Source organism: Pinus tabuliformis, chromosome 1_1, assembly GCF_031772625.1.
Source record: "Pinus tabuliformis cultivar Carrire ecotype Pingquan chromosome 1_1, CPIR1, whole genome shotgun sequence".
Lineage (NCBI taxonomy): Eukaryota > Viridiplantae > Streptophyta > Pinopsida > Pinales > Pinaceae > Pinus > Pinus tabuliformis.
The window spans coordinates 702,998,003-703,009,089 of record NC_142297.1 but is presented as its reverse complement, the minus strand read 5'-3'; the positions used below and the strand labels follow the sequence as shown (position 1 = coordinate 703,009,089).

Below are 11,087 nucleotides of genomic sequence, written 5' to 3'. Positions count from 1 at the left end.
ATTTCATTTCTATTTAGATGATATTTTATTTTTATTTTTATTTTAAAAGGTAGATTGTCAAGTTCAAGTTGAGCAAGGATATACTTACATAAATCCTTCACATTACGGTGTAGAATGAGCCAATAGGTCAATAAATAAGTAAAGATAAAATTTAGCACGTGTGCCCCATGAAGTGTAGTTCCTTTGGCGATAAATGTGTTATGATGTATTATATAAACCATGAGATTCAATGTTCAAATACCAATGAATCACTAACAAAATATTATTTTTTACCACAATACAACATATTTACATAAAAATAAATGTGTTATGATGTATTATATAAACCATGAGATTCAATGTTCAAATACCAATGAATCATACTAACAAAATATTATTTTTTACCACAATACAACATATTTACATAAAAAAACTAACAGAAAATAATTAAATATTTATTTAATCAACAAATAAAAATACATATATCTACTCACTTCTAATAAATATGATTTTTTTATTATAAGTAATTTCTCACTTATAAATATACTTTATTACAATGCCTGGAATAATATATGAACTAATATTATGAATTAATTTTTTTTTTTTTATAAATGATTTCTCACTAATAAATATACTTTATTATAGTGCCTGGAATAATACCTAGAATGTGCATGGAATAATACGTAGAATAATAAAATGACCTAATATTATAAATTAAATGTTACCAAATTGTCAACACCATACACCAAAAAAAAAAAAGTTGTTAAATCAATTGACTTCTTCTAAAACATTATAGAAGCATGAAGAAGCCACAATATTATATACTTTAAAGAAGCCACAATATTATATAATTTAATTTAAATTGATTTTCTCTCACATTTAACACTTCTATTTATCCAACTAAATTTCCAAAACATAGATTTTGAACCAGTTTTAATTATTAGCTCTTTATGTTCCATTTTTGCTCATCAATATAGATTTCTCAAACACTATTTTTACTCTATATTTAATTGGCTCCTTGGCTCCTTGTACTCTATTCTCACCATGGTTTACTAATGTTATTGCAGGATTTAAACTCAGATTTATTTTTTTAAGCTAAAAATATTCATAGAAAATCCCCAAACAAAATAAACATCTTTCACCCATATCCTTTTTGCTCATCAATCTAGATTTCTCAAACACTATTTTTACTCTATATTTAATTGGCTCCTTGTACTCTATTCTCACCATGGTTTACTAATGTTATTGCAGGATTTAAACTCAGATTTATTTTTTTTAAGATAAAAATATTCATAGAAAATCCCCAAACAAAATAAACATCTTTCACCCATGTCGCTGAATTTGAGAGGTTGCCTGCAAGACAAAAATTGCCGCTCATGAATCTAAATGGCGGACAAGACAAACAAATAACTTTCGTGGAAATTTCAAACCTGCTCCAATATTATTCTCGTAGAAGAATACGCTGATATCAAACAAATAATTAATACAGAGACTATTACAATATTATTCTCGGAGAAGAATACGCTGATATAAAAAATATAAATAATACAGAGACTATTCCAATATTATTCTCGGAGAAGAAGATGCTGATATCAAAAATATAAATAATACAGAGACTATTCGAATATTATTCTCGGCGAAGAATACTATGATATAAAAAAAATAAAAAATAAAAATACAGAGGCTAATGCATGATTGTAACCAATATATAATTTTAAAGGGTATTGGGTGAGATTAATTGTAAATCAATTTTAAATACTAAAATTTCAGAAGTTAGATTTAGCGATGTGACTAGTTTTTAAATTATTTATATTTTTTTACACTATAAGTATATATAGGTATATACTAGTGATTGAAGCGTAGAAAAAAATTTAAACACAAATAAAAGTACTTGCAAATCAATTCCAAATACTAGAACTCCAAAAACAGATGTATCATTCTACCCACTCCCTACAATAATATTAATTAAAAAAAAAACTAAAATCATGTTGGTTTAAGCATTTAAAAAACTAAAATCATGCTGGTTTAAGCATTTAAGAAGCACTGACTGAACTTTCTCGCAGCGCTGTTTGATAATATTTGGTATGTTTAGGCATAATTCGCTATCCAATATGGTTAACTCGCGGGGATCTGTCAAATATTTTTTCCTTGTAATATTTGTCATGAGAATGGCACGAATAATGGATGCAGAAATACTCCATAGTGGGGAATTTGTGATAACAAATGAGTTGTCACTTGCTGATTCGTCCAATTTGACACTCTATGTAAACATCACTGTGTTGCAGGACGCTGTAGCCAAAGGAGCTGGTAAGTGTATTTGTGTGTGTCAAAATTTAAGTTGATTTCTGAGCAGAACTAATAAGGCCATTGCTTATTGCAGTTTGTTTAGATGGAAGCCCACCAGGGTACCATTTAGACCGAGGATTTGGATCTGGAGCAAACAGCTGGCTTGTTTTCATGCAGGTCAGTAATCTGTCTCGTTATTTTTATATTTATTTATTTACCAAGGTTGTTTTTGTCAATTTAATATGGGTATTTTTTTTGTTAGGGTGAATTTTTTGTTATATATTTATTTACGAAGGTTGTTTTTGTCGGTTTAATATTAGTATTTTTTTTTGTTAGGGTGGTTTTTTTGTTATAGTGATTATTTTCATTTTTCAAAAAAACATTTTATGTTTATGGCAGATTCCAGATATTATTTAACATCTTTATATCTATTGCAGATTCAAGGTATTAAAAAATAATGTGTTTATAACTTTTAAGACCCATCTACCTTGATGGAATTGAAGTCTTATCCAGTGCAAATTATTACGCAGGGTGGAGGATGGTGTAACGACACAGCATCCTGCTTGAACCGCTCTCAATCTGCATTGGGTTCATCTCTGTACATGGGGGAATCAATAGAATTTACAGGAATTTTAAGTGATGTTCAAACACAAAATCCAGGTATCTCAAGGCTATATTCTAAAGAAATGTGATGATCCATTGGCTTTTTAAAGGATTTATTGAAAGCAGAGAAAAATGTTGAACAGATTTCTATGGATGGAACCGCGTTATGGTTAGATACTGTGATGGGTCTTCATTCACCGGAGATGTGGAAGTACTAGAGCCGGTATGTTAATTTCAATACATAGGTGAATAGGAATTTTAATTCTCATAATCCTGTACCAATGGAAACTTCTGTATCTAATGAACAGTATTTCAGGGTATCGAACTTTATTCGAGAGGACAAAGGATATGGAAAGCTGTAATGGAAGATCTTTTGGCTCAAGGAATGGATAAAGCAGAACAGGTACGTTTTCAAAAGTCAATATTTCTTGAAGTATATATTTAAATGCCCAGCCATTCTGAATCTAATGGTTAGAGAATATTTATTATTTTAAAAATATGGTAAAGAATATATTTTAAGGGTTATTTATTCATCTAATAAATAAAAAAATAAATTTATACATTAATTAAAGTATTTAAATTTATAGAAATAGTTTTGATTTAATATTTGTTATTTTGTTAATTAAATTCATGAATTAATATATTGATCGGGCTGTTTCTATAGGTATATGTATGTATTTTTATATTGCAATTTGTATTGTTGTTGATATTAACACCTAGAATTGTGCTGTATCTTTGTTGACCTCCAATTATTTATTCTAAAAAATAATTCAATTGTCCATATATAGTGAATGTTTTTATAATTGGATTACTTAAAGTCAAATCAATATTTCAGTTCATTGGGAGGGCTCCAACTATTTATTCTAGAAATTAATTAGTTCTTTATATATAATGAATGCTTTTATAATTGGATTACTTAATGTTAAATCAATATTTCAGCTCATTGGGAGGAATAAAATGCTTGAAACAATTCAAGTTTTAAGAACTAATATAATTGGGAAAAATAAATTGCTTCATTTGAGAATTTTCTTGAATAAAATGCTTGAAACATTTCAAGTTCTAAGAACTAATATAATTGGGAAAAATAAATTGTTTCATTTGGGAATGATCTTATATGGGGATATAGGGATTTAACCCTCAAAATTTATAAAGCCAATGATTTTTCCCAGTAGAGCAATTTGAATTGTTGTTGACATTAACACATAGAATTGTCTCTATATTCCAAAAATTGATTCAATTATCTATCTATAGTGGATACATTTATAATTGGATTACTTAATGTCAAATTAGTATTTCATCTCATTGGCATCTATCGTATGAATAAAATGCTTGGAACATTTCATGTTTTAATTGCCAGTTTCATCTTACGTTATATAAAATTCTAACTTTTTAGGTGTAAATAGAGTGTTCTATAAATATAGTATTGGACCAAATTAGATCCTTAGAATAACATCCATTGATTCTTTTCACCTATCCCCTTTCTATCTTAGGAGAAGAAACATTGCCTCCATGAAACGGATTAGGCTCAAGAATACCCATTGAAAATATCCTAGGGTTCCCTTGTTTGTTAAGATATGACTTTGTACATCTTCATCCCAAGGCTCAATTCGATAGGCTTGTAGCATCTACTGATTCTGACATATACCATTCTCAAAGAATGAAACCATATCTTGATGTAATCCTATTATGTGATATCCATTAATGTTTTTCAATGGTTATTTGTTCAATATTGGTTTGGAGAAATTTCCACCTTTAATTCCCTTCTCTTGTCATCTTTACACCTATCCCCATTGAATATGATTAAGAATCATTATATTATTTCTCCATTTGAAATGCAATGTTATTATCCTCCCTTAGTTGATTTGGAAGAGTGAGTGAAACAATCCATATCAATTGACCCTTACTCTCCTTTTCTTTCCCTTGAAGGAATCTACATGTAGGCAAGCAATGTTATGTTGTAATTGTAAACTAAATTATGTCATTAAATTTGATTCACACTATAATAGTTAGGATTCCAAAAGAACCTACGGATATCATACTAATGAAATGAGGAGTTATATTCCATTGAGCATAATTACCTTAGAGGTTAGGGCATCACACTTGTAATGTGATAGTCATTGATTTTATCTCGATAGCTTTCTCTTTTTCGTTCCTCTCATTCCCATAATCCATAGGATGAAGATGGAATGGAGAATACTCTTACAATCATTTGTTGGTTCTGTCATGCCATGTCACTTACTCCCAACTAGGAATTGAATGAATGAAATGATTGGAGCTATTAGGATCTATAACAAATTGAAGAAAGATCTTTGTTTTCCATATAAAAGAATTCCAATATTATTCATATGGGTTATAATATTTCTTTTTGTTAAGCTTGGAAAATCCTTCTTTTTCATTATAAAATAAGCAAGTTACAAGCACATAGAGTGAGGTTAGGTGGTATCGACTTGCCCATCCGGAAACCAAGTATGTTGACCACCTAACTGCATGATGAGCCATACACTGACCAAAAATATTGAGTCTATCTATCCAAGTTAGATAAGTTTGATTGTCACGTCCACATCCATATTATTTTTTCCTATATATAAATATGACTGTAAATTGGAAATTAAAAGCTATGTGCATGAAAAGTAATAAAAAATAACTGAAATCTAACATTCTATCCATCGTTCTCGGTGGAGGCCAAAGCGAATGGGGTCAGATCTTTAGCACTGGAGCCTGGCAACTCTCTTTGTGAAAACAGGCACGGGAAGTGTCTCTCCATGCAGCCAAGGAGACCATACTATTTCTGCAATTGAAATTGTAGCTTCTGGAACTCTTGTTTGTAATTTTCGAAATCCTAGATGGCAGACATCCAAATTTTCTCCATGGCCTTTCCACGGAGGCATTTCATCACCCAATAAAGATGTAGGGCCTATTTAAATTTAGTCACTCTTCCTTTAGTGTTGCCCAAATCTAGAACTAGGAGCTTCGAGTCCTCCAGATCAGGTTCATCCATGCTCACTTGTCAGTTTATGTCTTCCTCCCATTTTTCTATCATCCACCTAATCTCTTCCTTGGTGCCTTCCTTGTACGCAACAACTGCTTCAATTATCAAGTTGGCCACTGGTTTTCTACCTCAGCGTTTACCCGAAGTGCTTGGTTTAGCCTCAACCTCGATCTCGTGTGGCCTCTTTCCATGGCCCTTACCTTAACCCGGTCTACCCATTGTCACATTGTCGCGGTACCTGTCGGTCAAATCTTGAGGATGGCCCATAACTAGCCCCTGTACTCTTTGCATCTGAGAATGATTACCATTTAGTGGACCTGATATGGGAACAAGAAAACATGATTTCCATAACATTATGTTTTTTATTTCCAACACCTGAAGACTCTGTCTTTTCACAAAATCTTCCACCCTTTGTTCATTTCTATAACCCCAAAATGCAGGATCCCCCACCCAACATGACCATGACCTGCACCCTGGTAACTTTTCCTCGGTAGATGCCCCGACATGGCCATTTCTTTACAAATGTTTCAGTCTTGGCCTTGGGATCAAGGTGCCAACAGTGGACCAACTATATATCCTATAACACAGTAGCCAAGCTGATGGGTTCCAAGTTCCGCACCTCCCTTACCCACCGTTGTATGACCATTCCCCATCCCTCCTGACTCATCACAGTTTTAGCCTTGCCCTAACTACCACTATAGTGCAAAATCTGACCCCTGGGCCACAAGAGGCACCCAACCCAAACTCTTCTTGCCTCTCGATTTCCCCTCAACCAGCTGAGGCCAACATGGCTAGCACTTAATTCATGCCAATTCCTAGAATTTAGAAGACCCCTACCCTCCACAACCTCCCCACTACTAGCTTTCCTCGGGTACTTGTCATCGACCCTCACGAGCCAGCCCTACCAATTATCCTCAACACCCATGGAGAAAACGAAGAAAAAAAATTCATCAAAACATAGACATTGATAACATCCCAGCCCCTAACCCCCAAGATTGCCATGCAGATAAGACAAAGGTATTATCCCAGACATCCACCCGCCCCATGAAGCCTGATAATCTCCACAGGAGAAAGTTAAATCCCATAATAGATTGATACCAGGGAGGAACCCATGGAGCTGGGATTATTCCAGCAAACGCCTGACAACATGCATATCTCCCAGCTAGAATTACTTTCGCCCGCAAACCCAGTGCCCCCAATACCCCAATTATCAAACCAAACATAGGGAATCATGGTGTAGTGGATGAAAAGCTAGTTTACATACCCAGTAGCCAATGTTTAGAGTCGATGGAGCCCTCGTCCCTTCCCAAGCCTCTACTCTAGTCTCGCCTTTAGTACCTCCACTCTTTCAAACCCTGGCCTTCTATCCTTCACCATAGCTAGTAAACTTTCCCAAATACGTTTGTCACCTTCCTGCATTCTTGTTGTCTTAAGCATGTCGAAGGCCAACACACCCTTTGCTTCAAGCATGTGGTGGGCGATGGAAACATTTCCTTGTGTCCTTATCATAATCACTGCCTTAATGGCTCTATCTGACAACTCACACCCCCATCGGTGGCATATGGGTTCTACTATTATTACTTCTTCTCATACCTATTTTTTAATTAAATAAGGAGCTTGTATGTCCGATTATTAGAGATCTCATTTAAAAATAATATGTCATCTGAAAATATTAACAAAGCTCACTAATAAAATGTCATGCTAGGAGTAACTCCATGAATTTGAATTTATTTGCATTAAGGGACAATATCAATATATACAAGGAGAGAGATACTATTGGGTTTCATCTCCCAATATTTCTTCGTCTTCCAAATTCCTTTTATTTTTACTATTTACAATATTTACATCAATTTACCTAATCCCAAATATTAGGTGTCAACATTCCCCCCATTAATCTGAAGGGATGTTGGTGAGCTAAACATCATTCTGAATCTTTCAAACTTTTCCCTTTTAAGCACTTTGGTGAAGATGTCTACAACTACTCATTTGTGGAACAATGTGGGTGGATTGTTTTGGCCTTAACATGATGTCAAATCATATGGTATTTTGTATTGATGTGCTTCATTCGATCATGGAACTTTGGGTCCTTGGCCAACTTTATTGTAGAACTGTTATCAATCAAAAGAGGAGTTGAGTGTGTTTGTTTCTCCTACAAATCTTCTATAATTTTCTTGAGACACACACTTTCGTTCATTGCTTCAACTACAGCCGCATATTCTAATACAATTATAGGATCTGTTGGAACTGATTGTTTGTATAACCTCAAGGAGACAACTCCTGATCCAAGACTCATAACATAGCCTGAATTAGATTCTCCATGTTATGAAACCAACTCACAAAAAGATAGAAAAGATAGTTGAACGCCTTAGAATTCATCCTCTTCGAGGGGGAAACCTCCTTTACATTACAAAAATGAATAATTCTTGGATGTTACAGATGACAAGACCTCCTTTCTATATATAGGAGTCTAAGGAGTCATAATATAATCAGAGCTGACATAACAATAATAATGTAAGGGCACAATAATAATAATAGTGAGCTTCTATGGGGCACAATAGTAACGATATGGAGACTACATGGGTACAACAATATAATAAGGGGGTTGTACTAATAACAATAAGGGGTTACACTAGTAGTATAATGGCTTAACATGGCCCTCTCCTTCAAAAATTGTTGTCCTCAATGCTTGAGTAGTTCTTGATGCTTCTGTAGAATATTCTTGTCCTCCCTTGTGGAATCTTCAGTGGGTAAGTTCTTCCGCTTGATGAGATGCTTTGAAATTGGTCGATTTCATAGCTATCGGGTTCTTGTTTCTGTGACTGCTCTAGGTTCCAATATGATTTTTCCTTCCTCTTCAAGTTCTAGCAATATTGTTTGAATTGGGATCTTTTGCAACTTTTGAATGAGTGGCCACACTTCTTCATCCTTCTTCCATTCATCGCTCACATCGTTTATCCAATTTGGTTGGATAATAGAAATAGCACAAAACAATTCTTCCACATCCTCATCTTTCTTGAGAGTGCATCTGCAGCAAAAAAGTTCTTCCCTTTTCTGTAGATGATGTCAAAATCATAACCTAACATATTTGTGACCCATTTTTTATGTTCTTCTAATGATAATATTTGTTCTAAAATGTATTTAACACTATCATGATCCATCATTACCTTGAAGTGCCTTCCCATTGCGTAAGGTCACCATTTCTTAAGTGCATGTAGTATTGCCAACTTTTCCTTCTCATAAATAGCTTGCTTGAGATGTAACCGTAAAAATACCCAATCACCTACATCAAAACATTTTTCACTGCGATGTTGATCTACCTGTTTTTTCATTCGATTCTACACCAAAGTGGCGTTATCCTTTAAAAGTTGGAGAACTTGTTGTTGATGCTTGATCTGTTCTTTTATTACTTGAACCATTTTCTTCTTGATATTTCCTTCTATCTTGAGAGTTTGAGGAGTGGTAATTTCTTCCAATGTTTTACAAGATATGGTCGGATTCATTTCTTGATGCTCGATGTGATCTTTCACTTCTTGGACATTTTTCTTCTTGATATGTCCTTCTATCTTGATAGTTTGAGGAGTAGTAATTCCGGACAATGCATTACAAGATATGGTTGGATTCATTTCTTCATTCTCAATGTGATATTTCACTTCTTGAACCTTTTTCTTCTTGATATGTCCTTCTACCTTGAGATTTTGAGTGGTAATTCTTGCCAATGCTTTACAAGATATGGTCGGATTCATTTCTTCTTTCTCTGGGGTTGGGTCCTGGCATATATCCTCTTCTTGTGATGTTTCTTGACCCTTTTCTTCCTCCTCTTTATACTCTATATAAAATGATTTCTTCTCAGCACACTTATGACCTTTAGTGCATTTCTGTCACAATTGTAACAAAGCCCTTTTTCTCTTTTTCTTCCAATGTTGTGGTGTAAGCCTTGTAGGTTGTGGAAGGTTAGGAGAAGAAACACTTCCATAATTATAGTCATCAGTGGTGGGATTCCTTGTTTTCATAATTTCGCTTTCAATTTTTCTTGCCAACTTGAATAACTCCTACAATGAATCAAGTTCCCAAAAACAAACCTCATGTTGAATGTTATCATTTAAAGTCCCTATGAAGGCATCAATCCTTTGCTTCTCTAGAATATAATTTACCCTTCTATTCAATTTTTGAAAGTATTCAATGTGCTCTTTTATTGAAACCTTTTGTTTGAAATTTATCAATTGGATAAAGAAGGAGTTTCTCTTTGTATCCTCATATTGTGCTATCATTTCCTCCGTGAAAATTGACCACGTGACAAGTGGTTTTCGGGAACAAAGCCATTTATACCATAAAAATTGATTCAGTTCTAAATAATTAGATGCAATACATACATTTTATAACAGTGGTACACCATGTAGATAAAAATATTTCTCCATCTGTAGTATCCAATTTACCAGATCCTTGCCATCAAACTTCCTCATCTCGCTTTTTATTGATTTTAGGAGCTCGATCTTGAAACGACTGTAACGCTGTAATTTCGGATCTTCCAGTTCTAAAATCACAAATTGCAGTAGCCCTTTGTGTCCTCTTTCCAATTCCACCAGCCTGATCCAAATTGGATTCTCCAGGGAAGAGTTATGCCAAATCTCCCACGGTGACCTAATTATATACTAGTTTAGTTGATTGAACTTGTACGATGTGACACGTGTCACTGTTTCGACCTTTGGATCTAAAAAATGTACACAAGAAACTAAAGTTCGTCCCCTTTCTATAACTTCCTACGAAATTTCAATCTGATTCTCAGAGAGAAAGTTATGTTGATTTCCCCAGGTCACCTGTTTGGAATGTAATTTGGGGGTCTGCAAAAACCCTAACTTCCTTAGACTATGTCTTCGAAAATATAGTGAGACAGCATCTAAAATTCAAAGCCAAGGTTCAGACCTGTTTCGTCTCAAATGGGCTTTTTTCTTAGCTTCTGAAACTTGGTAGCGAAATAGTTATAGCAAAACTCCCACGATGACCTGTTTGGAGCAGCGAAACCCTATAATCTATAGCTCTGATACCAAATGTTATGAAACTAGCTCACAAAAAGAGAGAAAAGATAGTTGAACGCCTTAGAATTCAGCCTCTTCGACGGGGAAACCTCCTTTACATTACAAAAATGAATAATTATTCGATGTTACAGATGACAAGACCTCCTTTCTATATATAGGAGTCTAAGGAGTCATAATATAATCAGAGCTGACATAAT

At 34.0% G+C, this 11,087-nt stretch overlaps 1 protein-coding gene across 1 annotated transcript in view; it reads left to right on the top strand.

Moving 5' to 3' along the window:
• Positions 1 to 2,159: 2,159 nt before the first annotated feature.
• Positions 2,160 to 11,087, top strand: part of LOC149215450 (pectin acetylesterase 8-like) — a 59,638-nt gene continuing 50,710 nt past the window's right edge. Inside the window, exons 1-5 of the mRNA XM_089389716.1 lie at positions 2,160 to 2,286; positions 2,360 to 2,442; positions 2,796 to 2,925; positions 3,012 to 3,091; positions 3,185 to 3,271. Of these exons, the coding sequence (XP_089245842.1) occupies positions 2,160 to 2,286; positions 2,360 to 2,442; positions 2,796 to 2,925; positions 3,012 to 3,091; positions 3,185 to 3,271 (507 nt within the window). The remainder of the gene's footprint in view (positions 2,287 to 2,359; positions 2,443 to 2,795; positions 2,926 to 3,011; positions 3,092 to 3,184; positions 3,272 to 11,087) is intronic.